Source organism: Melospiza georgiana, chromosome 4 (assembly GCF_028018845.1).
Source record: "Melospiza georgiana isolate bMelGeo1 chromosome 4, bMelGeo1.pri, whole genome shotgun sequence".
Taxonomy (NCBI): Eukaryota; Metazoa; Chordata; class Aves; order Passeriformes; family Passerellidae; genus Melospiza; species Melospiza georgiana.
The window spans coordinates 1,093,875-1,121,679 of record NC_080433.1 but is presented as its reverse complement, the minus strand read 5'-3'; the positions used below and the strand labels follow the sequence as shown (position 1 = coordinate 1,121,679).

The following is a 27,805-nucleotide window of genomic DNA, read 5'->3' as shown; positions in this document are numbered from 1 at the left end:
CACAGACAACTATCAGGAGGCCACATTATAATTATTGAGGAAAAAGGAAGGCACAGAGCACTGAAATGTTCAATCAAGGAGACAAAAATCATCCTGTGCAGTCAAATGTTGTGTTCTGTGCAGAGCTTGGACCTGGCTGCAGAACCAGCTGCTGTTTACACATGCAAGGCTTTGATAAATAATTGAGGGAAGCTTCTCAAACTCCCGAGTATAATAAGCCTGACCTCATACAGTCACTTCTGTGGTTACAAGGGGATAAATACAGAGCCAGCCAGGACATCTCTGTGTTGTTATTTTTAGGGAAATATTCACAGGAGAAAAAGGAGGGATTTTTTTAACACTGCCAGACTGAATGGATAAAGGCTAATTCCCTTTTTTTTATCACTCTTTCCTTTTCTCAACTCTGAAAGGAACTTTGTAGCCTTTTATCCTTCACTGAAATTTGCATTAAATTCACCAAACAGCTCCAGAGTTGCTTAGAGAAATTAATAACTCAATTCCTTATGCTTTATATCCCTAGGAAACAGCAAGACTCTACAAGAAAACAGAAGAATCCGTGCTGAGGTGCTGAAGAAAAGGTTTCACCCACAGCAGAACTTTCAGCAACACCTGTGGGATGAAAACAAAACAACAAAAAAGAATTCTTTACTGCAGTTAAAATGGGAATTGGGAGCACTGGAGGGTTCCTGGAACCAACAGTCCTGCTGGGGTGAGATAGCAGATGTTCCTCCAGCTGTGCAGAAACCACCCAAAACTTCTTTCTGAAACTGCCTTGCTGAATGGATAAAATGATAATTCCTTAATTGCTGGCCCCCAGCTCTTCTGAGAATTTTTAATCAGTAGAAAATCCTCATTGTGAAGCAAAAAAAAAAAAAAAAAAATTTGAAACTGCTGCTTGCTTGCCAGGATGGGACATAAATATTTCAAATAAAGGTGTAGCCTCTCCCTAAGTCACTTTTTAAAGCAAAGGTTCAGGTTTTCTGTGGAGATCTCTCTCTGGAAAGCAGAAAATTTGGTGGTGATGGTGTGAATAAATTGTAATCCAGGATAAATTTGTACCATCCTCCACCACCCAGACATTCAAGTAAGAATTTGTGCTTCTAATCTCTCTCAGTAAAAATAACAGGCACTAAAAAGCACAATTCAAATATAAAATATAGAAAAATACACATTGGATCTCAACTTTTTTTTTTTTCAATATATTGTGGAGAAAAAAGACACTTTAATGAAAAGAAAGGTTTTAGCCAAATACCAAGGGCTTTTCTAAGTATTTTAGTAATTAATTCAATTTCTCCTTGAGTGGAGATGGGCAGGGGTGAGGGCTGAGTTTGGAGGATGTTTTTATCCTTAAAAAATAATAAAAAAGAAGCATTTAAATGAAGACACAGGAAGAAAAAGCTTAAATAAAGAGGTGTCCTTTAGAAGTTGGTTTATTTTGAACAAAAGCATATTTTAAAAGGCTTTAAAAGGCTTAATGCCATTTCCATGAACAAGGCCTTGGACAAACCCCATGAAGGAAACATTCCCAAGCTAATTAATTATTTAAGCAATTAGCACAAATCCTGCCATAACAAACACTTGTTTATTTAGGGCTTCCCTGCCCTATATGAACACACAATGCTTTGACAAATGCCACCCTCATGCAATGCAGCTTTACCCAAGTGTAATGTGTAATACTTCAATTATTTAATTGAAGTATTAAGTTATTAAATTGACAGAAAATTTACAGCTCCATATCCTATTCATCCTGAAAGTTATGGACCACAGAATCCATTGTTTTCCTCATAAATTGTTCACCAAAGCACCTTCCCTCCCCACCCTAAGAGCTGGCACAGACATTGCCCCCAACAAGCAAAAATCTGTGTAAAATTTGGGCTGTTTAACGTGGTATTTGCTGTCCCCTCAGGGCCATAGAGGATGTGCAATCCCAGTGACACTGGGGAGGAGAGCAAAGGGATCTCCAGGCTCCACAGCTGGGAACTGCACAGCACAGGCTGCTGCAATAAAGGTGAGTGAGGGTGGAGGGGAGCAGAGCTGCAAAGGTGGCAGGTGGGTGTCCAGGGGACATGCAGGACCTGGGCCTGTGGCATCAGCACCTCTGAGCTGGGCTGTGCCACCCCAGCAGTGCCAGGTGGAGGAGAGCAGAGGTGCCAAGGTGACACAGATGGGTGTGCAGGGGACGTGCAGGACCTGGCCCTGTGGCATCAGCACCTCTGAGCTGGGCTGTGCCACCCCAGCAGTGCCAGGTGGAGGAGAGCAGAGGTGCCAAGGTGACACAGATGGGTGTTCAGGGCACGTGCAGGACCTGGCCCTGTGGCATCAGCACCTCTGAGCTAGGCTGTGCCACCCCAGCAGTGCCAGGTGGAGGAGAGCAGAGGTGCCAAGGTGACACAGATGGGTGTTCAGGGCACGTGCAGGACCTGGCCCTGTGGCATCAGCACCTCTGAGCTGGGCTGTGCCACCCCAGCAGCAGCAGTGCCAGGTGGAGGAGAGCAGAGGTGCCAAGGTGACACAGATGGGTGTGCAGGGGATGTGCAGGACCTGGCCCTGGTGGCACAGGGCTCTGAGCTGGGCTGTGCCACCCCAGCAGCAGCAGTGCCAGGCCAGGGACAGCACAGAATGCTGTCTCCATCCCAAGCCAGGCTGTGTTCCTGTGTTGGGAGCACGTCAGCAGCCAGCACAGACCCAAACAAAGGATCGTGGGGCGTGTGGGGGGGATGGAATTCCCACTGGGAATCCCGACCTTACCCCCAGCCTGCACAGGAACACACCTGGGCTCTGTCTGTGGTCTCCAGGGAGTCACAGGATGACCTCCAAAAAGAGGCGTCTGCAGGGCGCACAGAGACCACTCAGGTCTCTTTGGGAAGGTTCCATCTTTGCCCCAGCCGTGCTAAAACCCCCGGGTCCGCCCCAGCCCCGCGGGCGGCAGCAGGAGCGGGCCGGGCGGGGCCGGGGCCGTCACTGGCAGTGCAGCAGCTCTTCCCAGCGGATGGGCTGCGAGAACACCTCCCGCTCCAGCCACAGCTCGTACGAGTACTGGAAGTCCTCGGGCAGCTCCAGGCGCTGGCCCAGCACGCTCTGCAGGCAGTTGTCCACCGGGGCGAACTCCGAGTCCTGCGCCTTGTCGTACCTGCGGCTGTTGAAGGCTTCGATGTTGGCCCTCAGCGTGCACTCCTCGGCCTGGAAATCCCACGGCCTGGCGTCGATGTCTGCAGGGGAGGAGGGACAACACCCAAATAGTGTGGGAAACACCGCTCTGGCAAGGTTTGAGCAAAAGAAAGGCTGAAGGTTTCACGTGAATTAACCAGAGTCACTCTAATTATTGTTATTCCTAACCAAATCCCATTATGTGTGCATTTTCATTTAAGATAGCCATAAAAATATAATTACTCCTGCATTAAGGACTATTTAAGATGTCCCATAAAAATGTAATTATTCCTGCTTTAAGGACTCTCTATAATTATAATATTATTTTTTCTCAAAGACCCCACCACTTTTACTAAAAACCTCCACTGACCACTGAAGCAGGGATGAAGACTTAAAAGATTTAAAACCTCACGGGCTTATTATGAGCTCCTAACCACAAATATTTTAAAATTTGGGCAAATGTAGCTATGAATGGTATTGAGATGCTGCAATAACCATGACAGTATGTCATATTATATAAACATATAATATGAAAAGAGTCCCAGTATTTTCAAAGCTGGCTTTCACCAGCTCTAAAGCTGACGGTGCAGAACAGTGCCATGAAACTTCTGGAAGAAATGCCCAGCTGTGACAAGAATTTTGGAGGTTTGAGGCCCAAGCAAGTGAAGCAAAGTGAACCTTTCAAAGGCACGGACAGAGGGACAGGGCAGCGCTCACCGTTGCCGTAGGCCCAGTCGTCGTTCATGCGGTGCCGCACCTTCTGGTAGATGGCAGACATGGTCTTCATGTTGCTCTTCCTCCACTGGCGCCCCAGGTACTTGGTCTGGATCTTCAGCAGCTTGAGCACGTAGAGCTGCATCATGGCCTGCTTCACCTTCAGGGCCCGCTTCAGGATCGGGGCTGATTTAAACACCACCAGCATCTGCCAGGAGGGCAACAGCCATCAGAGCAGGGTGCTCAGGGAGCCACACAAACAAACATCTGGGCTGGTGTGGGCACCAACACCTGGGGAGCCACACAAACAAACATCTGGGCTGGTGTGGGCACCAACACCTGGGAGCCACACAAACAAACATCTGGGCTGGTGTGGGCACCAACACCTGGGGAGCCACACAAACAAACATCTGGGCTGGTGTGGGCACCAACACCTGGGAGCCACACAAACAAACATCTGGGCTGGTGTGGGCACCAACACCTGGGAGCCACACAAACAAACATCTGGGCTGGTGTGGGCACCAACACCTGGAGAATTACACAACCCCCCCAGGAGGGAGAACAGGAGAGTTCAGCACAACCAACACTCTGCACAGGGCTTGAGGATCACAGAAATAATGTTATTTGCAGGAGAAAAAGTATTTCTGCATTCAAGGTTCAATCTGTGGAAGACAAAAGGGAAGATGATGAAGAGCAGAAGCTCCAGCAGTTCCACAAGGAGCCCCGAGCACAAGGTCAGGCTGAACCTGCTGTGTAGAGCCAGGGAGATGCTCCAGGTGAAACGCTGGAGGGTCTCAGGGGAGGGGACACCCCCTTACCATTGTCCTCGAGTGTTTCCACTTGGTCAGCTTGTTGAGGATCCTCAGCAAGTTAATGCAGGAGAACAAATTCCTCCAGCAGAACTGATTGTTGTCTCCAGCTTCCTGCAAGGGGAGAAGTGCAACCCTGACCACAGCATTCATCAGCACTACCACAGAGATGTCCCAAGGCAGAAATCTTTATTGTTATTGTCCGCACAAGTCTTGCTTGTGAGGGAGGACAAGCAGCAGAGCTTCCTCCTCAGTTTGGTTTTCCCCAGAATCTGCTGATGATAACCCTTCTGAAACATTCCACTTTTAATCTGCTTTTAATTTAGAGTAGGAGCTAATAATGGGATAAATCCCATTATTCCATCATGGGAAATATATTTTGTGGTAGATTTGTATTCTTTGTTTACAGCCAGAGAGCAAATTTCAGCCTGGTGATCACCACTGCTTTTGGTAACTATTTCAATTAATTCATGCTCAGGGCACACATTTCCAGTAAAAGGAAATCACAGACCAGCACAGGATGACAAATAGCAACGTTTGTATCAAGAGGATGAAACCTTTCTGTAACAAAAAGCCCTCCAGCCTAAGTGCTGCTGAGACATTGTTTTAAATATAAGGTAACTGTAAACACCCCCAGCTCCAGCTTGTGGAAATACTGCCCGAGGCACTTGGAGATTTAATCCCACCACTGCAGTAACTTGCTCCATGTTTGAACAGCTCCAAGCCCAGGAGAAATGTCCCACAGAAATCCTGTTTGGGGATTAGTGCACAACAAGGGCTGCTGAATTTATAAACCACTCACAGCCAGCTACAGCCTTCTTAACTTGGGGCAAAAACCCAACCCATTCCAGGATCTGGGTAAGAAAATCCCACCAGCACAACCCCTTGGCTTTTAAAGGCAGGTGCCAGCCAGAACCAAGGAATCACTGAGGCTGGAAAAGAGCTCCAAGGCCACCGAGTCCAAGCTGTGACCAATTCCCACTTTGTCCCCAGCCCAGAGCCCTGAGTGCCACATCCAGGAATTCCTTGGACAGAGATGGGCACTCCAAACCTCCCTGGGCAGCCCCTGCCAAGGCCTGAGAGGCAGACAGAGGTGGGATGTCACCAGAATGTCACCAGGATGTCACTGAGCTGCTTGTGGATGCCGTCTGGTGCTTTGGGGGTCCCAAACTGCAGTGTCCCTGCACTGCCACATTGTGCCCAGGCCTAACTTGCACTCTCTACACCAAGTAATTATCCCAAAGATCCCAGTGGAACAAGCCAGTATCCATTTCTTAGGCTGATGGATTTGTTTGTCACCAGTCTGGTGTTGTCTCTACACATTGAAGGAGGGAGGGCCTTTCCATCAGATTTATGGGAGGAGGGAACAGGCCAAACAGACTTTAATACCTTAATACTTTAATCCCCCTTCTAAGGGGTGGGTTAAGCCCTTTGCAGACCCCTTTGGAGTGACAGGAGAGGGGAGATGGGGACTGGCCAGGATTTGAATCCCCCACCACCTCAGGCACTCCTGATTTACACCGGGTGGGGACAGCAGGCACCCCACAGGCCCCCTTGGGACACAGCTGGACTCATCCTGGCTCTTCTTGGGATAACCAACACACACCACTGGGCTCAACCCACTGAGAGCAGAATCATCTGTGACATCCTCTGAGAAATGTGTTACACTGGGGTGTTGAAATCACTCATCAGAGTGACAAAAAGAGCTCCAACAACACACGAAGTGCTGGCTGAAAAAATATAAATACGTGCACAAATGTCTGCCTCGAGTACCAGGGTGTGTCTAATTCCTATTAAATCCTTACTTTCATGGGTATCCTCCCTAAGATGAACCCTCATGGTAAAATTCAAGGTGGTTTCTGCATATTTTCTAATTAAATTGCTCTCCCTTGAGGATAACATCTGTGTCTGCTGGAGGAAAGTGAAAGGTGCTGTCCTGGAACGTGACAGCTCTCAAACTGTCCAGAACCTACTGGGAATATTTTCCCTGAATCGCTCAGTTTTCTCCTACAGCCTTAAGGCTGACTGTGAGGATTGCACAAGCCACGAAACCCTCCCTGAAGTGTCACTAGATGTCCCCATCGGTTCAGGATACGGTGGAGTCTGGCAGGGCTGGATGGGGACACCCAGCCTTCAGCCGCCCGTGGACCTGGGGAAAAGCTCTCTCTGATTTTGACCTTTACACACCTAAGGAAAGCAACACAGGCCTCAGATTGCAGCAGCACCACGAGATCATCCCTGCCCAGAGTGGATGCTCAGGATCCTTCTCAGTGATTTAGGGTCTCCATTTTCTGTCCATTATTTCCTGTTAACCCCAAAGCTTTCCCCTGTGCTGGCCAAGTCCAACCTCCTCTGCACTTGAATTATTGTAATTATAATAACAATTACAGTGCCAGCGTTATTATCCCATCTGTGGTCTGTGTGTTTGCCCAGCCCATCTTCTGGCCAGCCTCTGGAACACTTAAGGCTCCTCTCCATGGGGAATTTGGTTCATTCCTTCAGCTGGTATCTCATAGAACATTAGTGCTCAGAGCAATTAAAACCTGGGAGGCAACAGCCTCTGGGTAAATTCTCTTTCAAAGCACAAGAGCCTTGTCAGAACAAGAGGAAACAGCTCAAACTGTGCCAGGGGAGGCTCAGGTTGAACATCAGGAAGAATTCCTTAGGGAAAGGGTGGGCAGGGGCTGCCCAGGGAGGCTTGGAGCTCCCATCCCTGGAGGCGTCCAAGGAATTCCTGGAGGTGGCACTCAGGGCTCTGGGCTGGGGACAGAGTGGTGTTTGATCAAAGATTGGACTTGATGATCTTGGAGGTCTTTTCCAACCGCAACAATCTCAGAATTCTGTGATTCTATTCTGTCAAAGGGAAACCCCTAAACCCAGCTATTTTTATGGGGTGCCCAACACCAGCAGTGCCTCTTCCCCACTTCCCCACAGCTGACAGTGACTCAGAATAGTGATGGGAGGGATTTTCAAGCCTGGAGGGGAAAAAAAAGTCCAGTTTTGGAAAGGTTGGGGGCTACAGAAAAAGAAGACAGCGAACAGGAAACCCAAATCCTTCCTCATGCTCTCACAAAGAGCAATCCTGGCCACAAAAACCCTTTCTGTGCTGCTTACCAGACTTTCTGCTGTGAGCTCAGGCAAGTCACAGACCGTGCAGTGGGGATAATCCAGGACAGAGATGCTGCAGAAAACAGGAAAAAAGGCCTCGTTAGCCAAATGTCACCAATGTTAGGCTGGATGTGACACACACACATGATCAGGGTCTAAGAAGAAAAAAGTTTTTATTCTGCCTGTTCTCCACCTTATATACTCTTAACAAAGCGTGATCTTAAGTCATTAACTACATCACAATAACTTATTATATTCATTGGTGCAAAGCAATTAATATCAATATAATTGGCAAAAGTTTTACAGAAATTTAATAAGGCATGTATACACACCTACTTATGCATGTAGTCTAGCTTACAAAAATTTTCATGTATCTTTTCTAATCTGTTTCTATGCTGACAGCCTTGTCTTCTTTGCTATGGATACACTGGAAAATCATCAATTGTTTTTTCTTCTATTAACTCAGCTTTGCTTGCAGGCCAGCTGTCAAGCCTTCTATACCAGCAATTAACACGAGAGAAGTTTTTAAGGTGATCTGTATGATCATGCCCAGGAATCTGTGACATTCTTCCTGCTCTGTGCCTGGAAATGCCACAAGTGGTTTGGGTGGGGAACAATCCCATCCCCAGCACGTGAAGCAGCCGTGCTGGTGGCACAGACAGCACCCAAAGGGGATCCCAGCCTCAGCACTGCCCAGCCCTCAGCTTAATGGAGCACATCGATGCCTCCTGGCTCCAAAGCTCCATCCTGAGTCCATTAATAAGGACACAAAGGGTTTGGATCCATTAAGACATGACAGATGAGTTATTCATGTGCATATTTAAAAAGGGGAAAAAAGTAAACAAAATAGATCTGAGGTTTACAGGGAGGCATCTGGTTGGCAGCAAGAAAATTTGTGGTGAGTGAATATTTAGAATATAATGTTTTTCAAAGGCTTCCAGGCCTGTGGAATTTGTAAAAGTAGTCAATGAAATACAGCCAGAACTGGAATTTACACCTCCCTGGCTCAGAGCGTTCAGCTGCACATCCCACCTGACTCCCAGGTGCATTTCCTGCCTGTGAAACCTCCATCCCAGAGCAGAGGAGGAAGCTGAGTGCTCCTGGGATATGTTTCCTCCTCACTTAAAAAACACAGGACCAAAAGTGGAAATATTTACAGCAGGAGGATCAACATATTACTTCCTATTTTTCTATGCATGCCTCTTCACACAGACACAACCATACCGTGCAGGAGACAGCCCAGCCTACACACACAGCTGAAGAGCCACAAAAAGAGCATCAGAAAGGAAGAAAAAGGATCTTTTTATCATCCCAACACCCTGTGGAGCTCCTCTCCAAACAGAGAAATTCTGCCCTGGTGGGCTGTGAGAGATCTGTGCTGTCTCAGGTCTCTGATCCATGGTGGTCCAGCCAGTGCCCTGCCCAAAACGGGGCTGGTGCCTCTCTCAGACCAGCAGTAAAGGGCAGTGACAGCTATGGAAAACCTGAAGGAGTCAGGAAAGCTGAATTACAGCTACAAAAAGTGGGAAAGACCTGGAAGAGCCTATCCTATCTGACCTGGATGGAGCTGTGGCCCAGAGATGCTCGATGGCACTGGATGGCTCCCCAGCAGTCCATGTGAAGATGAAAAGCACTTTATCTTAAAGGTTAAGCCTATTTTATGAGATTGGAAACCCAGCATCCAGTCATCCTCATCATGCCAAAGGGATTTGCTCCCTCCACATGTTTCTGTGGTGGACAGGACACCCCAAAGCCTTGTGAGGCCACCTGGGTCCCCCAGGACATCAGGGCTCCCCGAGCACGAAGCCTCCCTGCCCCATCACCCATCTGTCCCCCAGCAGGGGCTGTACCTGTTTTTGGCAGCGATGTAAGACATGATGTTCTGGTTGAAGAATTTCAGGATCAGCGGGATGCAGTTGGCAAACACCAGGTGTTGGGACACGTACTCAAACTGGGGGAGACAAGGGAAGTGGATCAGCATTAGGGGACAGCTGGGAGCACCACCTGGGAATGGAAACCTGGGAATGGAAACCTCTTCCCAGCCAAAAGCAGAGCACTTGGTTTGCCCCAGACACCCCACAGAGCATTCTGTCCCTGGAGTTTGCTGTGTAAGGTCTGTGTCATGCACAGCAGCTGGAAAATTCCATTTGCCACAGAGAGGACACGCACACTTCACAGCAGTGCTCTGGGAGTAGCTGCACCTCATGGCTTTTCAAAATTAAATCTGTGGAAAAACAGTGTGTGGGGAAGAGGGAAGGGTTGTAGCTATTACATGAGAAAATACAATAAACCCTATTGCTCTCACACACTAATCCTAGCTCCCTCAGAAATTTTGACTGAAACAATATCCCTATTTTCCTACTTGCTTTTAATTCCTTTCTCCCTCAAAGCTTTAAATGGTCTTCAAGGTCCCTTCCAACCCAAACCACTCTACAGTTCATTAATACAACAAATCTCTCCTGTCCTCTAACGATACAAACTGCAGCAAACCCAGTCCTATCCCATCCTGCCCTTCCCATGCCTCTCCATCCAGATCTCCAATTTGAGAGGGAAGGAACAGTTTGTTCCCATCTCAGCCTGGTGCCAGCTGTCAGCATTGGCACACCACAGATGACACAACAGCACAGATGACACAGCACTGGGAAGTGCTGGTGAGTAATGGACCCTTCCAACCCAAACCATTCTGTGGTTCAGTGGTTCCTTCACTTCAGACCTGCTGGAGTTCTCACGGTGCTCCCTGAGACCACCTTTGGCACAGAAAGAACAAAACCACCCCAATCAGGCACAAAGAAAAGCAGGATCAGGGGGATTCAGGGGACCCTGCAGCTTTCTCCAGGCTCAGCAGCAGGCTGCAATGCCCTCCTGCCTGGGGGGAAGAAAGGAGAGGAGCTGCTTTGAAGTGAGAAAAATTAATGAAGGGATTGTGGTGAGCGGGGGGAGCAGAACAAATGTAGGATTGTAAAAATGTGGGAGTTGGTTTCATTTCACCCAATCCAGGACGTGGATTTATATTTATCCTCAGTTAAATTATCAGTGGGTTTTGTAATGCAGAGGGATTTGTAGTGTGCTGAAAGCTTTAACAGAAAAAATTAGAAAACATTAATTGTTTGACTTGCAGAATGAGCGGAGAACTGGGCCACAGCTCATATTAGTCCTTGGGTTTTTTTAACCAAGGAAAGCCCTGGAGTGGGTGCAGCTTGATTGGTGCCATGCAGATGGAACAAAAATCACATTTGGGAATTGGGAACAAAAATCAGATTGCAACTATGACCCAGATCTCTGCCTCTGTTGAAACTGGAGCCCCAAGAACCCGACCCTGCCAAAACCAGAGCAGGTGACCTCATGAGGTCCTTCCCAGCACTATTTCTGGGCACTGGAGATGACAGAGCAAAAGAGAGTCTTGCCTAATCCCCTTCCTCTTCCCCCTTCTGCCAGGGAGGGCTGGTGCCATTTCCTAAATTTAACCTGAATGGACGTTCCCAGAACTTTAAAAGCTCCTGCCACATGAGTAGGAAAGGTGTTATCAAAGCACAGTGGGGTTATCCCAACCTGAGCGACCCTGAGCAAATCCTGCAGCTGTGGAAAGGTGATTACAGCTCCTCGTGGAAACTCTTCCAGGAGAGGGTTTATGAGGAGCTTCAAGCCCAGCTGGGCAGTGGCCATCCCTTGCTCCAGGCCCACCTGGTAGATGTGGTTCAGCTTGAAGTGCTTGAGGAGCAGCAGCAGCAGTGCCGAGATGCTCTTCACGATGATCTCCTTGTGCCTGTTCACGTCGATGCCCAGCTTCATGCTCTGCAGGACCGTGATGCTGCGGGGAGGGAAAACAGCTCCTGGCTTGGCAGGGAGCCAAGGGACCCTGGAGCTCTCCTTCATCTGGGTGAGCTCTATGAAACCCATCACCTTCGCTCCCCCCAGGACTCCCATCTCCACCCATCCCACCTGGTGATGCCAAAATGTGTTCAGAAAAGGTGGCTTGCCCTCCCCCAGGAATCCTGGCGGAGCAGTAGGAAGGACACCTCCTGTATGCTGACAAAGCTTTATGATTTGGGTCAATTAGCAGGATTTTATCATTTGTGCCACTTAGCCTGGAGTGGCTGCACTCAAATCATGGCAGCATCACTTCCTTGGCTTTCACAGCTCTGCCCTGGTGCCAACTGTAATTCACACCTACCCAAACAGATACCCCAAATCTGGAGCCCCCCAAACCTATTGGCTCTCCTGCTTGGTCCAAGCCTTGGTGGCAATGCTGGGATGGCCAGTGGCCACCTGGTGAGGGACTTACGGCATCTCTTCAGGCAGCACATCTGCCAGGATGTTGATGGAGTCAGTCTTGGCCTTGGAGGTGGGTGCAGCAGCCAGGAGGATCTTCAGCAAAGCGATCTGCAGGAGAGGGCAAGTGTGGGGCATGGTCCAGGAAAGGGAATTCCTTCCTTCTCCTTCACTTGCCAGAACTGGACAACTCCAAGCCAACTCTACAGGGTTTCACCAGGCCACACTCAACCTCTGACAGACAGGACAAGTGTGGGGAGCCAACAGCTCTGTGTGATCCTTAAGCTAAAGCACCACATGCGCCTGAGCTCTGGTAGGGAGGGTAAAACAGCACAAGGAACACCTGGAGTTTAAATGCACTTAAACCTCTGTCTCTCCCTACAGAGCCCACGTTACCCAACCAGCATCTCAGAATGCTCTGAATCCTCCTCTTGGACTGTACCTTTCTCCCAGCTCTGCTCAGGATTCCCACCAAAATCTGACAATCCAGGTCCTGAACACCCTCCTGTGCTGAGCTCTGCAGCTCCTGGACTGGCACCATTCCCTAGTCCAGAACTTTTCCTTCCTTTAAGGAACGGGGGCTTACCATGTACTGGGGGAGATTGTACAACATTGCTCGATACAACACCTCACAAGGGGTTTCTTGCACTTCCTCTTCCCCCTAGGGCAGAGAAACATTAAAAACAAGGGAAAATGAAGAAAAAATAAACATGGATTTATGTGACACCTTGGAAACCTCCCATCTTCTCTCTGGTGATGGGGTGAAGCACTTCCTTCTTACCAGAGACATGGGGCACTTCTCCAGCTCCTCCTCGTTCTTGATCTGGACATCCGAGATGGAAACGTACTTGTGCTGGCAAAACACACAGACAGAGGCAGAGCAGTGTCACAGTGTCACAGGAAACACGGCCAGCAGTGGTCACAGCAATCCCCAGTGAGGGTGCAGGGCACAGCAGAGCCACGGGCAGCTCATCCCTGAGTGGGACATCCCTGAAGCCCCTCACACCTCTGCCTTGGGTTACTCCCACCTGCTCCTTCTAGGAGCTCTCTGGAAGGAACTAGAGGGAACAATCGCCTCCAAAAGACAGCCCAGACCCTGGATAGGGTCAGGTGGCCTCTGGAGGGGTCTCATTCCCCACAGAGCACTGCAGGAGCTGAGGCTGGCTGTGCTTCCCCCTGGGAACTGCACATTTGGGAATCTATGTCCAAACCCAGCTCTGAAAGTCTGTCACCTTCAAAACACATGACAGACATTCACCAGGAAACAGGAATGCTACACCTTGGATGAAGGGAAAGGAAAAATGCTGGAGAGGCTACTTGAGGACTCAGTTTTTCATTTTTTCCCCCCAATTCCTGCAAGAAGCTCCAAAAGCTTTTCCTGTGGCAACCAACTTTTTACTCCCTGCAGTAAGAGTGTTTCAGGGAGGGTGGCCAGGAGGATCCACGTGGTGGATACCCTATCTCATGCCATGCATGGAGCCACCATCTCACCTGCTTCAGGGTCTTCACACTTTCATGGATCGGCCGTGGGAGCCCTATCAGGGTTTCAGTGTCCCTGGGGAGAGGAAAGAAGGTCAGTACTGGGAAGGACATCCGTGCTCAAACATTTCCACATCCTAACAGGTAAAAGAGGGAGCCTGGAGTCTGCTGAATGCATCCCAGATGGGTCAGGAATTGGGAGAGGTGTTTAGCTCAGCTGCTGCCCTCCCACCTCCTCCCCATCATGCCTGCACGAGGCAGGAGAGATATAGGGGTGAAGAATTGGGGTGAAATCAGATTGAATCACAAATAGGGTGGAGCCAGTCTGAGCCCAGCACTGCACCTAAAAATGAATGTACCCTGCTGGGCCTGTCCCAGGATGACTCTGCACCCACAGCTTGATTTATCCACAAACCGGGTCATTTGCTGTGGATACCAAACTGTCTCAGCTGCCTTTCACATCAAACCAGCTCCTGGCTTGGGCCAGCGGTCACTTATTTTGGTCTGATTTTTAATAGAAAGAGGTCCCTGGGGAGCAGCGTCTCCAGGAACATGCCTTTCTAGCCCTGCTTTCACTGCTGCAGCTCTGGCAATGCCTCGAGCTGGGAAAGCCTGAGCTTTGTGCTTAGCCCCCACTGATGGAGGCTGCAGGGCAGGTTTTGGGGATGGAACACTCACTGTCCCAGCGTGAAGCCGATGAATTTGTTCCTGCTTGCTTCCAGGAAATGCTCGATGTCTTTCTGTCTGATGGAGCAGCAGAGAGACAAAAACAAGGAGAAGGTTGGAAAACAGCCACGGACAAGATCACAACCTCAGATTGATTTCTAGAGATCTCAACAGCAGTGGGCAAAACCCACATTTGCCCTCACTGGCTGGGACAATGAGAACCCAAAGCATTTGTATTTGCTGTGCAGCTCCACGGGAACATGTGAGTAAACGGAGAGGAGTTTTCTGCAAGCAGCACCTTTGGATCCACCTCCTGTGCTCCTCACACACATCTCCAAGGAGCATCTGCTGGCTCCGGGAGAACAAATGTTGTCTCCACGGTCTGTCAGAGCACACGCTGCTCCCACAGCAAGCTGACATCTTGTCCACCTTGGGCATCTTTCATGGGAGCTGCTGGGCAGCTCTGCACTACAAGCAGGACATGAGCTGTGAGCCAAGGCTCTCCTGGACAGAAAGGAATCCAGCTGGATCTCCAGCCAGCAGCCAAGGAAAGCAGCAGCCATGGATTTCAAAGCTGAGAGTGTTAAGTGACGTGGAGCATCACAGCACCATCGTGGAGGTCCATGTGGGAAACCAATTCCTGCTGTGTTTCTGCCAGGAATGCTCTGGACAGACTGACTTAACCCTGTCACTGCTCCTATCTCAAAAATATCTATTTGCTCCTGTGTTTTAAAGACACTGGATTAAATCCAGGCTTGGGATGAACAGCAAAAAAACCCTCAGATGGATCAGAGGGAAAGGGGAAGAGGTTTTCACCCTCTTTTCCTAACATTCCCTCATTTCATGTGTGGAAGGAAGGAAGGAAGGAAAGGCACCAACTCCTTTGTCCTTTGGTGTTTTTCTCTGTCACTAAAAAGGCTTCAGCTGACAACACAGGGTCCTCCTCACCCAACAAGGTGTCACTGACCAGCTCCCAGGATGATTAGTCAAGGGCTTTGTGCTACCAAGATCCACTGGGACCTGGCTGGGAAAGCTGACCCCGCTCCCACTGCGCCCCAGTACAACCCGGGATATCCAAACTGGATCACCACTATTGGGCAATAAGCTGGTTTGCCCATTTATTGGCTTGGGCTGGGTTTGGCTGAGCTCTGCCCCAGAATTTACACACCAAACATGGCAAGTGGCCAATCCAGAAAGGACCAACAAAAAAGAGAAGCGGAATCACTTCAGGTCAACCAGAGGCCAAAAAACTTCCCAAAAAACTGCAGAGAACTCCAGGACAGGTAGGTGTGGGGAAGAGGGTGGGGACACCGGTGGCTTTACCTGACTTTGGGGGCCCAGGGCAGCCCCTTGGGGAAGGACACCCTCTCGATGGGCAGGCGCTGCGCCGGCAGGGCGGGGATGAGCGCGTCCCGCTCCACCAGCTCCAGCTCCCCCTCCATCCCCCCGTCCACATCGTCGTTCTCCTCCTCATCAACCCCTCCCTCGTCGCTCTTGAAGGGATCTCTCTCGTTGTAGATATCCAAACTGTCCTGCTTCATCAGGGGCTGCAGCACAAGGGGAAGGAAACACTCGAGTCACTTCAAGGATTTTATTTCCCTCTCAGGTGCTGGCACCAGATCTCTCCGTCCTGAAAGGATCACGCTCTCAGATGTTCCTCAGGTAAGGGTTTCCCTCCTAGCTCTTGCCACCAAAGCCTGCACAAGAATAATTCCTTCTGTACCTCTAACCTTCCTGCTCTAGGAGGTGCAACCCTGTTTTCCACCTTAACTTTTGGGGTTTCCATCTGACATCTCTTCCTTAGCAAAAGGCATTTCCATCCCCAGAACACAACACAGCAACTCCAAGAGCGGAGCTAAAAAAAGAACTTGCTGTGAGCAGTTTGCTCCCTGGTGCTTATCAGCCCAATGCCATAAGGCCAGGATGTCCTCTGGCTTCCTCTGGATCAAACACACGCCATGGGGCTGATCTGTAGCACTTGAAATTGGTGGATGGAAAACTGGACATGCTCTGACCACGTGTACTGAGAGCCCAAAATCCCCCCAGCCCTGGGCTGGTCCCCAGCATGGGCAGCAGGGGAGGGGGGGATGCTGCCCCTGTGCCCCCTCAGGTGAGACTCCACCTGCAGAGCTGCGCCAGCCCTGGGACACAGCAGCAGCACCTGGAGCTGCTGCAGAGAGCCCAGAGAGACCCCGGAGCTGCTGCAGGGCTGGAGCCCCTCAGCTCCCAGGGAGCCAGGCTGGGGGAGCTGGGGGTGCTCACCTGGAGCAGGGAAGGCTCCAGGGAGAGCTGAGAGCCCCTGGCAGGGCCTGCAGGGGGACTGGGGACAAGGCCTGCAGGGACAGCACACAGGGAATGGCTCCCACTGCCAGAGGGCAGCCATGGGTGGCATCTTGGCAATGAGGAATTCCTGCCTGGGCTGGCATTGCCAGAGCAGCTGGGGCTGCCCCTGATCCCTGGCAGTGTCCAAGGCCAGCTTGGCTGGAGCTGTGAGAAACCTGATCTAATGGAACGGGACGGTCCTTAAGGCCCCTTCCAACCCAAACAATTCTGTGAGCCTAGAACTGGAAAACACCGGAGCACCTGAGGGGGAAAGGGAATCACACCCAGAGCGCTCGGGCTCCTCCCGCCGGTGCAGGGAACCCCTCCCGGGCCGGGGGACGCTGCCGCGCTCACCCTGCGGCTGCGGTGGCTCCGCTTGGGCTGCGGCTGCTGCTGCTGCTGCTGCTCCACCAGCTCGATGGCGCAGGTGGGCGGGGAGGCCGCCCGCATCCCCCGCACCACCTGGATGCTGTCCTCGGGCAGCGGCGGCAGCCCCAGCTCCTCCCGCCGCCGCACCTTCATGGCCAGCAGCGCCTCGAACCCGCCCAGCGTGAACTGCGGACAGACACGGGGAGAGCACAGAGTGCACACGGAGCACCCACGGAGCACCCACGGGGCACCCACGGAGCACACAGCCCTCCCGGGCAGCTCCCAGCTGGGGACATCAACCAGGAGAGCCGAGGGGAAGGCATCGCTGCACTCCTTTCTCCAGATGCCTCCCCCACCCCACATCCTCAGCCCAACCATCCCAGAAGGAAGTTTCCTTGTGTCAGCTCCTGGTGCCATCCTAAATAACCCCATCACGGTTGGGTTGAATGGTGGGGAATATCCAGGCTACAAGTTTCTGGAGCAAGGAAGGGTTTGCACTCACCAGTAGCACCTTCCAGAGCAGGAGCAGGACCTTCTTCATGGGGAAGTGTGGAGCGTGGCCGCTGCAGAACTTGGTGACCATCGTGAAGAGCAGCAGAGCAAAGGGCTCCTCAGTGTGCACAGGGAAACCTGTGCAGAAGGGACCAGGAGAGGGTCAGAGCTGATCCCCCATCCCTGAGCTGGCCCTGCTGGTCCAGCACCACAAAGGGAGCTCCAGGGGGCACGGTGAACTGTGGGGCTCACTCAGCTCCATCCTGAAGGTCTCCCGGCAGGTTTTCCACTCGGGGGGATCCGTCTCCTGCTCCACGCGGATGTTCTCCACCATCAGGTACATGACGCTGAGCAGGACCCTGCCAGGACAGCGCAGCAGGCTGGTGTGAGGCCACTGTGTCCCCAGAGGATGTCCCCCAGCCCTGCCAGCACCAGGGCTACCTGAGCTCCGTGCTGTCGGCCAGGGAGATCGCCGGCTTCCGCAGGGCGCTGCTGCAGGCCTGGCTGTTCCTGCAGGACAGGGAGAGCTCTGTGCCAGCCCCCTCACCCCACCCAGCCAGCCTCTGGGAATGCCACACGGCACAGGTGACACGGCTGGGGCACCTCCCCGGGGGGAGGAGGAGGAGGATGGGGAGAAAGAGGATGAAGAGGAGGGTGAGGAGGATTGAAGAAGAGTACAAGGAGGATGGGGTGAAAGAAGATGGAGAGGAGGAGGATGAGGAGAATAGGGTGAGGAAGATAGGGAGAAGGAAGACAAAATGAGGGACATGAGAAGATGAGGAGAAAGAGGAGGAGGAGGATGAAAAAAAGGAGATGAAAAGGAAAAGGGTGAGGAGGATGAGAAGAAAGACGACGAAGACAAAAAGGGTGAGGAGGATGAGGAGAAAGAAGATGAAAGAAGGAAGGGGAGAGGATGAGGAGAAAGAGGAGGTAGAAGAGAAAGAAGAGGATGGAAGAAGAGAGTGAGGAAAGTGGGGAGGAAGAAGATGAAGAGGAGGAGAGTAAATTGAATGGAAGAAGAGAAGGAGAGAAAGCAGATCAGAGAATCACAGAATCATTTTGGTTGGGAAAGACCTCCAAGGTCATCGAGTCCAAGAAGTGGAGGGGTGAGAAGAAAGAATGAAGTGAAGAAGAGGACAAGGAGGGAGAGGAGGGCGAGGGCAGTGCAGTCCTCTCACTCAATCTCCATGTTGAGGAGCTCCAGGAAGGCAGAGAAGGTTCCCAGCTGGTACAGGAGGAAGCTGTTGTGCCGAGACCAGTGCAGGACATCACCTTCATTGTCACAGTCCCCAAAGACACCTGGAGAGGCCCCAGAGAGAAACCCTGGTGAGGGAGGATCTGCCTCTGAACCCCTGGAGTCCACAGGACCACCCCAGGCAGGAGCTTCACTGCCCCAGCCTGGCACAACCGTGTGAAAAGCTTCTCCCAAACCCCCACGGCAGCAGATCCGAGGCCACATCCAGCCATGGGGGACGTGTCCTCACCCTGTGCCAGGTACAGGATGGCCCGTGCCACTCGGAGCCTCTTGTCCCTGTTGACCACCTCCAGCCCATCCAGCAGGTGCATGACATAGGCCTTCTGCTGAGCCCTGTCCAGCTCCAGCCACCTCCTGTCCGGCACTGCAAAGGGGACAAAGGGACACGAGTCCACCAGGGGCTTCCCTGGGGGCTGCTCTTGCCCCAGGCCCGGGGTGCTGAGCCAGGGCTGGTACCTTGAGTATGGAAATCCTCCTCGAAGCATCTCCTGTTGTGGCTCAGCTCGGGCTCCTCGGTGTAGCTGTACAGCTCTGATGGAGACAGGGATCAGCAGGGACACGGAGGGGCTTCACCCTCCTCCTCATCCCCAAATTCCTCGGGAAGCATCCCTGTGCACCCAGGCAGACACGGGACAGAGATCTAAACTGGTCCCCGAGCCCTCCTGCAGCTCCAAGGGCACCAATGACACCAAACTCATCCCCTTCATCCTGGAGCTGTTCCCAGCTCCAGCTGCACTTCCAGTTTCAGTGGGGTTTTTGAGGGGACATTTGGACTCTCACTTAGGCAGTTTGGGAATGAAGGGAATGCAGGAACACCCAGGCAGGACCTGCACTGATCCCACAGCCAGCAGCTCGGACGTTTTGGGTCCTGCAAACAGGGGCTGGACTTGGAGGGACATGATATTGCACCTGATATTTGTAATTCCTGCCTGTTCCTGTAGGATTCCTGCCTGTCCCCACAGAATCCCTACCGTCCCGAGGGGCTGAGCAGCACCACGGAGGACTGAGGTGATCCTGCAGGGAAGGAGGAAGGATCCCTTGCAGAGGAAATGTGTTTTTGCCAGGCCAGCAGAGATACACCGAGTTATAAATAACCCCATTTTCCCCGGCCGCACTCGGGAGCGGCGTTAGGGAGCAGAGGCAGCTGGAGGGACGCGGGGACAAGGACAGAGCCGCCCGATAAAGGCTGGGTGGCACCTCCCGCCTGGGCTCTGTCACCGGACACTGCTGCCAGCCCGGCGCCGGCGGGGCAACCCCCGTGTCCCCACGGTCCCTCTGCGTCCCCGGGGAGCGAGCGGCTCTCTAATAAAAACCCCGCTCGCTCTGTTGCTGCAGGGCCGGCACCGCTCCGTGTCCATCCCCCATCCCGGCGGGATTCTCATTTTCCCTGCCCGCCGGGCACCTGGAAACAACAATGCAGCGCCCGGAACCCGCTTCACCTGCCAGCTCAGCGCCGTGGCCGTCGGCATCCCCGTACTCGAATTCCAGGTTGGGACAATCCACGGAGCCCTGCGGGGAGCGGGATGGGTGAGGAGGGGGCTGGCACAGCCCCGGGGATATTTTGGGCTGCGGGATGGCTGCCAGCGCTCGCAGCCTTTGCGCCAAAGCTGCTCCAGCCGCCCCTCGCAGGGATGGAGCGCGGGGTCCGTGCGGGGCCGCTTAAACACGGCGGAAATGTGGAAGCCGTGTGTAAAAAACAGCATTTCTCAAATCCCAGGGAAAGCAAAGGCACGACACAAAATGCCGGTGAATGTTTGATGCATTTCAGAGCCCTAAAAACAAACCCCGGGGCTGGTTCAAAGCACAAGCCCGCGGGAGGATGCTGCGGATCCCCGAGCTCCGTGCCCAGCGCCGCAGATCTGACAGCTCCCGGGGCCGCGCTTTGCCTTTCTGCTCTCCCTCTCCTCCGCTGCGGATGAGAACTGGAGCATGAAACTCGGCCCGAGGATTCCGGCGGGGCAGCGAGCGGGCAGCCGCAGCCAGACGAGCCAAGGCCGGCACCGCGCCGCCCTGGCCCGGGGAAGGGAACACATGAATGGGTAATCAAGGAAATTAACATAATTCCCGTTCCGATCTCGGCATCCCTGCTCGGCAGCCGGGCTGGGGCTGATGCGCATCGTGGCCATTAATATTGATGAGGCGTGAGCCCGGGATGGGCTCAGCAGCGCGGGGTTGTCAGTTCCCGGCCCGGTTCTGCAGCCCCGCCGCGGCTCGGGCGCTCAAAGCCGGGCAGGAATTCGGCAAAGCGCGGGCAGCCCTAATCCGCTTTGAGAGACTGAGGGACCGAGCCGGGGAGCAAAGCAAAGCCCAAACTCACGAGTCGGGGACACCACTTGGACGCCGCTCCCAGGGATCCTGCGGGGGTTAGGGAGCCCCAAAGGTGCCCAGGAACGTCAGATCGCGGTGGGATCCTGGTGACCCCATCCCGGTCCTGCTCTCCCAGCCCGGCACTCACGAAGCCGCACGGGCGCAGCCGGGGCAGAACAGCCCAGCGGGGTTCGGGGGTTCCCCCGCGCCCCGGGGTTATCGGGGCTGCAGGGACGAACGGGACAGCGGCACCCGGAGATTGGTGAGGGGCAAAGGGGAGCCTGCAGAGCGTGGGGGAGCCCAGGGCCCAGGTGGGTCCCCAAAACCCTGCTGCCGGCTCTGAGCGTGGGGCTGGGAGGTGCCAGTGCTGGGGCTCAGCCAGCACCCCAAAACTCTGCAGCTGGGTCTGGCAGTGCCGCGGAGCGCCCCTGGGGCTCCCCGCTCCGGGCTGGGCACCACAGGACCCCTGAAGCGTCCAGTTTGGGGTAGGGAGCACCCCAAGACCTGGATAAGGTCCTTCCGCAGGCACCCCAGCCCCGGAGCAGGGACCCCAAACACCACAGCAGGTCCCGGGGGGTGCCGGCACCGAGCTCCGCGCTCTTACCTCGGACTCCTTGCGCTGGCTCCTGAAGAGCTCGCGGCCCTTGGGCTGTGCCTGTGGCTGTGGCTGGGGTTGTGTCTGGGGCTGTCCCGGGCGGGCCCTGCCCGGGCCCGGGGCTCCGCCGCCTCCCGCCGCCTCCATCCCCGGCCCGCGGCCGCCGCCAGCACGTGGGGCCCGGCCCCGCCACGCCCCGCCACGCCCATTGGTCCGCCGGGCTTGGGGGCGTGGCCTCAGGACACACCCCCGCATCGCCATTGGTCCGGATCGGGATGGGGCGGGGCCTGGGGTAACGGCGAGGGGAGTCGGGGGGACCCGGGGGTCCCTCGGGATTGCGGGGCCGGGGACACAGCGTGGGACGGGGGGGACCCTGGGGTGCTGGGAACAGCGAATGCCGGGGAAGGAAGGAAGGAAGGAGAATTTGTAGGGTGTCCCTGGGGTGCTGGGAGTACAGAACGCTGCCGTGGGGGGGTTAGGGGTGTCCCTGGGAGTACACAACGCTGCCGTGGGGTTATGGGGTGTCCCTGGGAGAACAGAACGCTGCCGTGGGGTTATGGGGTGTCCCTGGGAGTACAGAACGCTGCCGTGGGGGTTATGGGGTGTCCCTGGGAGAACAGAACGCTGCCGTGGGGGTTATGGGGTGTCCCTGCGAGTACAGAACGCTGCCGTGGGGGTTATGGGGTGTCCCTGGAGCGCTGAACTGGGGCAGCAGGGCGGGAGCCGGCGGTGTCAGAGGGGCCCATGGGGTGGCCATGGAGGGGCCGGGGGCACCTGTGGGGCTGCAGCCGCCCCAGCCAAAGGTCGCCGTCCCCGAGGCAGCCCCAGGAGCACCCGGCCCCTCGGGCTGCGCAAACCCCGCCGTCCCCATTCCGGCCCCAGGCAGCTCCCGGGGCCCTGGAGCGGGGTTTGTTTCCATTCCCACACCCGGTAAGGGGTGGTGGTTGTTTTTGGGGTGCCTGTGGGTCAGGTTTGTGGCTGGGGAGGTTCCGGGTGCCCGGCTCGGTGCCCCTCACGTCCCGCATCCCTTCAGGGCCTCTGGAAGGCTGGAGACCCGCAGGGTTTGGGTCGGAATTCCCTCGGCTGCCCTGGCCTCTGCCGGCAGGGCGGGAGCAGAGCAGATAACGGGATTGTTCCGGAGGAGATAACGGGGCCGGGATCGTTCCCGCAGCGCTTCCCAAGGACACGCCGGGGCCCAGAGCCCAAACAGCTCCGGCTGCCCAAGGACGCGGCCCCGGAGCCGCTTCCCCAGCTGGAATTGTCTGGAAACAGCAGCAGCAGCAGCTCAGGGCTCCCCATCCCGCCACCATCCCCGAGCCCTCCTTGTCCCACCCCAAAATCCCACCTGACCCCACCTGACCCCAAGGACGCTCGGGAGAGGCTGAGTTTTCCAATGTTTTATTTGTGTTTTGAGATTACAGAGTCTTTATTGCTGATCTAATACAATCACTCAGACATTAATATTTAAAACATCCTTCTGAAATGTTACGGTTGCGACGTTTTCGTTTCCTCACTGCTGATGACGAGTTTTGTCTTATTATTATCTCTAAAGTTCAGAACAGAATTAATTTCCTTTATGCGATTTTGCTGGTGTTACCTAAAATCTCTTTTTTCCTAAGTCTTGAAAAATGCGTTACATTAAAAAAAAAAAAAGATGAAAGAAACCAAACCCCATTACATGTTTAATTTAGAGATGATCATAAGATATGATTCCAGGTTGATTAGGAAAAAAGCCAAGCGAGCCAAAAAGCTTTTACAGGAGAAGCAGAACATGGAGAAGAGCTTTAAAAATCGAGGTGGGAAAAGCCAGTTGGGATTTCAGTATTAATATATATATATTTATTTTTTTTCCCTTCCTATCTACCTGGAAGATAAAGGGGGGTTAAACTGGGCACGAAGGGATCGGGGCTGTGCAGAGCAGGCACGGGCAGGACGCGGCTCTGGGGATCAGAGGGGTTGGGATGAAAGGGGCTTTTCCAAAAGGGGCTTTTCCAAAAGGGGGAAGTGGCTGTGCTTGGGTTGGGAAGGGATTCCTGTTCTTCCCAAAGCTGCTCTGCCCCAGGGACCCCACGGCCACGTCTCACCTGGGCCAGGAGCAGCTCCCACGCTCCCAGAAAACAGCAGGGCCTGACACAGACCTGGATCCAGCCCGGGGAGAAACACCTGGGTGGGATGGTTCAAATTGCTCAGGGGATTCCTCCCAAAAATCTCAGGATCTGGGTAAAATGAACGAGCAGAGATCATTTTGAGTCTGTGCTTAGCGAGCAGTCTGCTGGAAGCTTCTCAAGGCCTGAAGGTCTCCTCAAGGCCTTCACAAAGCCCTGACGCCTTCCCAAGGTCTCTTCAAGGTTTCCTCAAGCTCTTCTCAAGGTTTTCCTTCCTGATTTTGAGAGATTTCAAAGAGAAACTTGGAATAAGCCGGCACATGGGAACGTTTGCTCTGGAGATGAGCGACTTGTGGCCAACCTGCCTCCAAATCTCCTGAGAGCCGTGGGAAGGACTTGAGGCTGTAATTCCTCTGTTTTCCCTTCCTTGTGCGTGAACGAGCTGCCACAAAAAAGTTCTCCGTGATGGCAAAGAAGCCCAGGAGGACAAAGCACGGATCTGCAGCTGATGAGAGACTCGGGAACCAACAGGGAGGACAGAGGCTCCTGTGCTCACGGAGCTGTTCCATTTCAGAAGGATCACGTTCTCCACGTGAGGGACAGAAGTGACTCCGCTCAGACACTTGGGAAGTCACCTTGCTAAGGGTCACGCTGTCCTGTGCTCAGGTGGGACATCCTGGGATAAAACAGGGAACTCTGGCAAATTTACTCTCCATCAGCTCTGACACGTCGAGGTGACCGAAGGGTTTTAGTGGTGCTGAGCTCTCCCCTCGCACAGAACCCGTGGGGGTCACTCCGCCGGACGTCTCATACATTCCAAAGGGGAATTCCAGATTCATACAAATACGACCAGAAAATAAAACTCCCAAGGTTTCCAATGAGGACTGAAATTCAGCTGGAGAGGGACCTGGGTCCTCCCAGCCGGGCGGCCGGCGAGCTCCGCCTGGCGCGGCAGGAGCCGCCGGCGCGGCAGCAGCATCGGCGGGCGAGGCCCTTCCAGCAGCGCTGGGAACGCGACTTTGGTTGATCCAGAGAGGTTGGCACTCGGAACGACAGCAGCAGGAAAACGCCGCGGGGCTGTGCCCGGGGGAGCGGCGCCGGCTCCTCCGCGCTCGGGGCTGTCCCCGGGCACAGCTCCGGGCGGTGCTAAGGCGAGGTTCCCCGGCTGGGCACGGCCCCGGGCGCTCCAGGGCACAGGGAGAGGCTTCTCCAGCCAGATTCCCGAGGTGGCTCCCGGCCTGGAGCCAAGGAGGATCCCGGCTCTGTTGTCAAAGAGCCGGAGATCCCCCGGCTGCCGGGCTGGAGAAGCGCTGGGGCGCGGAGGAAACCAAAAGCGACTCCCAGGCCGGGTCCCACCGAGCGGGGGGTGAGCAGGGGTAAGGGAACATTCCACAGCTCGATTCCAGCAGCTTCCTCCTCGCCTTCCCCGTCCTCCCAGCCCCGAAAAAGAACGAACCCAAAGAGAAAAATGAAAGGAACGGAAAGAAAATCCAGCGTCTCCCAGTCCCGCGGCAGGACGAACACCAGTGGCAGAGGCCACATGAACAGTATTCTAATTTAATAAATAAATAACCTAAAACACACTGTCGACTATGGCAGCAAGCCCGGCTCTAGCGTGGGAAGCTTGCGCGGTTTCATCCTGTACAGTAGTTGAGAAAGACTCGGGTGCTTGTGGCGGTTCCTCGCGATTCTCCGGGGCGCGGCGGCAGGAACTCAATATCTGGGAAAAGGAGGAAAAACGGGCATTGGTGAGTGAGGAAGGGAGGAAAAGCTGCCCTGGCATCCCCACGGTGGGTTCTGGGAGGGGGAGACGCCAAGGACAGAAATGGCTGAGGAAGGGACTCGGTCCTCGCTGCCTCTGAGGTGCCCAGAGAAGTTGGAGGGGTCGTGGCTCCCCCTCAGGGCAGGGAATTCCCTGAGACCCTCAATGGATCCCAACCTTTCCAGGACAAACCTCACTCCCCACAAGGCTGGGCCATGCCAGGCACAGAGAACTGAACCAGAGGGAATTCCTCCACAGCCACAGGGAAGCACCAGGAGTTTGCAAGGGAAAAAGCTCAGGATCTGGGAAAACCCAGTGATCCCCAAACTTGGAGTGCTCTGGTGCTCTCTGCCTGCCAAGAAAATCCCTTTTCCTGCAGGAAAAGGCTCTGGGCTTCACCCTCCCAAGCACTTTTGTGCAAAGCCATTTCATTTTCACAGTGGAAATTCATGGCAGTGCTGGCTGAAAATGTGGAAAGGGAAGCGATCCAGGGCTCCTACTGAAAATTATTATTGTTTTGGGGATCTGCCCAGCCCGTGCTCAGGAAGGAGCCGTGGAGCCGAGCCCAGGGCGCAGCCCCAGGGCCGAGGCCGCTCTGTGCCACCTCATCCTCCGTCAAACTTTAAAAATAAATCTGCCACCGAGCCGGTGGCATCGCGCTGGCATCTGCCACGTCTGGGTGACAGCTGCTGCCACGCACAAAGGGCTCCTGTCCTGCCAAGAGCTGCTGTCAGGGCTCCAAGTGCACCAGGCCCTTCCTGCTGCCTGCACCGGGACTGAGCAGGGAGCTCGGAATCATCTCAGGGAATGGGTGGGGTTAAACCCCAGGTGTGCCCCACACCGGGGCAGGAGCAGAGGGCTGGGAGGGGACAGGGAGGGGACAGGGCTGGAGGGCACCTGTAGTAGTTGGGTTTGAAGGGTCCGTTCTTGTTGAGCCCCAGGTACTTGGCCTGCTCGTCCGTCAGCTCCGTCAGGTGCGCGTCGAAGGTGGGCAGGTGCAGGCTGGCCACGTACTCGTCTGGGAGGGCACGGGAGGCCAGGCCTCGTCACAGCAGGCAAGGGAGGCCACAGCGAGTGCCCCGGGCTGAGGCACAACCCACCTGGCACCTCTGCTTGGTGACAGCCCAGCCCAAGACCAGGATAAGCCAGCCTGGCCTCAAAAACCCCAATTGCCACCAAAAAGCCCGTTCTGCCCGAAGTGTGCCCAGGAGGGGGCTCTGCTGGGGGAGCTGCTGGCAGGGGTGAGGCCCCATCCCTGGCACAGACCCCACAGGACACCCCCTGAACAGGGAGGCACCCCCTGCTCTCCACAGGTGGGACAGGAGAGCAGCAAGAAGCTGAAAGCCCCTGAGCTGGGCCCAGTGCCCCTCCCAGCTGTGACAGAGCCCAGCCTGGCCCAGTGCCCCTCCCAGCTGTGACAGAGCCCAGCCTGGCCCAGTGCCACCTCCCAGCCTGGCCCAGGGGCACCTCCCAGCTGTGACAGTGCCCAGCCTGGCCCAGTGCCCCCTCCCAGCTGTGACAGAGCCCAGCCTGGCCCAGTGCCCCCTCCCAGCTGTGACAGTGCCCAGCCTGGCCCAGTGCCCAGCCTGGCCCAGGGGCACCTCCCAGCTGTGACAGTGCCCAGCCTGGCCCAGTGCCCCCTCCCAGCTGTGACAGTGCCCAGCCTGGCCCAGTGCCCCTCCCAGCTGTGACAGAGCCCAGCCTGGCCCTCCCAGCCCAACAGCCAGGAGCAGAAGGCAGTGGGAGCATCGTTACCCATTTTTTTAGGCAGCAAGTACACGTCCTGCTTGTAGCGGCCCTCGGGAGCGTTGTAGAGCTCTATCAGAGCCAGGGCCTGCCGAGAGGACACCGGGGTCAGGGCTGCTGTCCCTCAGAGCAGGGCCTGTCCCCAGCCCAGCCCCAGCCCCCTCACCTGGGTGGTGGCCGTGATGGACAGGACGAAGGTGGGCACGGTGGAGCAGCTCAGGTTCAGCAGGCGGCCCTGGAAGCAGAATCTGGCTGTTACCAGGGCACACACCAGGCTGTGACCCCGCAGGAGGGACAGCAGCCACTGGAGCTGTGTCCCTGCTGTGTCACCTGCACCCAGCCCACTGAGGTGTGGCTGCCCTCAGGAAATGGGAGATACCCTGGAGAGGGATGAATTAAAACAGGGGAGCTTTTCCTCATCTCAGGAACTCAGGGGGCCCTTGTGGCTCTGCACAAGTCCCTGCCAGGAGGGCACAGCCGGGGGGAACAGGGACAGGAGCAGAGGGAACGGCCTCAGGCCGGGCCAGGGCGGGTTTGGATTGGATTTTAGGGGAAATTTCTCCATGGAAAGGGCTGTAATGCATTGGAATGGGTGGAGTCCCCATCCCTGGAGGCATTCAAAGCCCTGTGGATGTGGGACTTGGACACGTGGTGGCTTTG

General features: G+C 54.5%; 2 protein-coding genes across 2 annotated transcripts in view; both read right to left on the bottom strand.

Annotated features, from left to right (window-relative positions):
- Positions 1 to 2,775: 2,775 nt before the first annotated feature.
- On the bottom strand, positions 2,776 to 21,679 carry STRIP2 (striatin interacting protein 2). The gene is made up of 21 exons (XM_058022042.1): positions 21,542 to 21,679; positions 20,070 to 20,139; positions 19,087 to 19,161; positions 18,860 to 18,994; positions 18,554 to 18,674; positions 17,817 to 17,885; positions 17,628 to 17,734; positions 17,386 to 17,513; positions 16,869 to 17,069; positions 15,516 to 15,739; positions 14,205 to 14,270; positions 13,539 to 13,602; positions 12,829 to 12,900; positions 12,634 to 12,708; positions 12,061 to 12,158; positions 11,460 to 11,586; positions 9,629 to 9,729; positions 7,785 to 7,851; positions 4,680 to 4,784; positions 3,865 to 4,069; positions 2,776 to 3,209 (listed from the first exon to the last, which is right to left on the bottom strand). Exons 1-21 carry the CDS (start codon positions 21,677 to 21,679, stop codon positions 2,959 to 2,961), a joined length of 2,499 nt encoding a protein of 832 aa, XP_057878025.1. The 3' UTR covers positions 2,776 to 2,958.
- Positions 21,680 to 22,914: 1,235 nt separating this feature from the next.
- AHCYL2 (adenosylhomocysteinase like 2) overlaps positions 22,915 to 27,805 on the bottom strand; it is a 64,149-nt gene continuing 59,258 nt past the window's right edge. The window contains exons 14-17 of the mRNA XM_058022043.1: positions 27,312 to 27,380; positions 27,155 to 27,233; positions 26,297 to 26,417; positions 22,915 to 25,357 (exon numbers count right to left, since the gene is read on the bottom strand). Of these exons, the coding sequence (XP_057878026.1) occupies positions 25,351 to 25,357; positions 26,297 to 26,417; positions 27,155 to 27,233; positions 27,312 to 27,380 (276 nt within the window). The 3' untranslated portion in view covers positions 22,915 to 25,350. The remainder of the gene's footprint in view (positions 25,358 to 26,296; positions 26,418 to 27,154; positions 27,234 to 27,311; positions 27,381 to 27,805) is intronic.

Bases quoted from the DNA above. Each gene is read 5' to 3' on its own strand.
- STRIP2 (XM_058022042.1), bottom strand. From the start codon at position 21,679: ATGGAGGCGGCGGGAGGCGGCGGAGCCCCGGGCCCGGGCAGGGCCCGC. The intron at 17,514-17,627 runs GTGAGCCCCACA...CCTTCTGCACAG, and splicing joins GACCTTCAGGATGGAGCTGA to GTTTCCCTGTGCACACTGAG. The intron at 15,740-16,868 runs GTGAGCGCGGCA...CTTGTGCTGCAG, and splicing joins GGAGCCACCGCAGCCGCAGG to CCCCTGATGAAGCAGGACAG.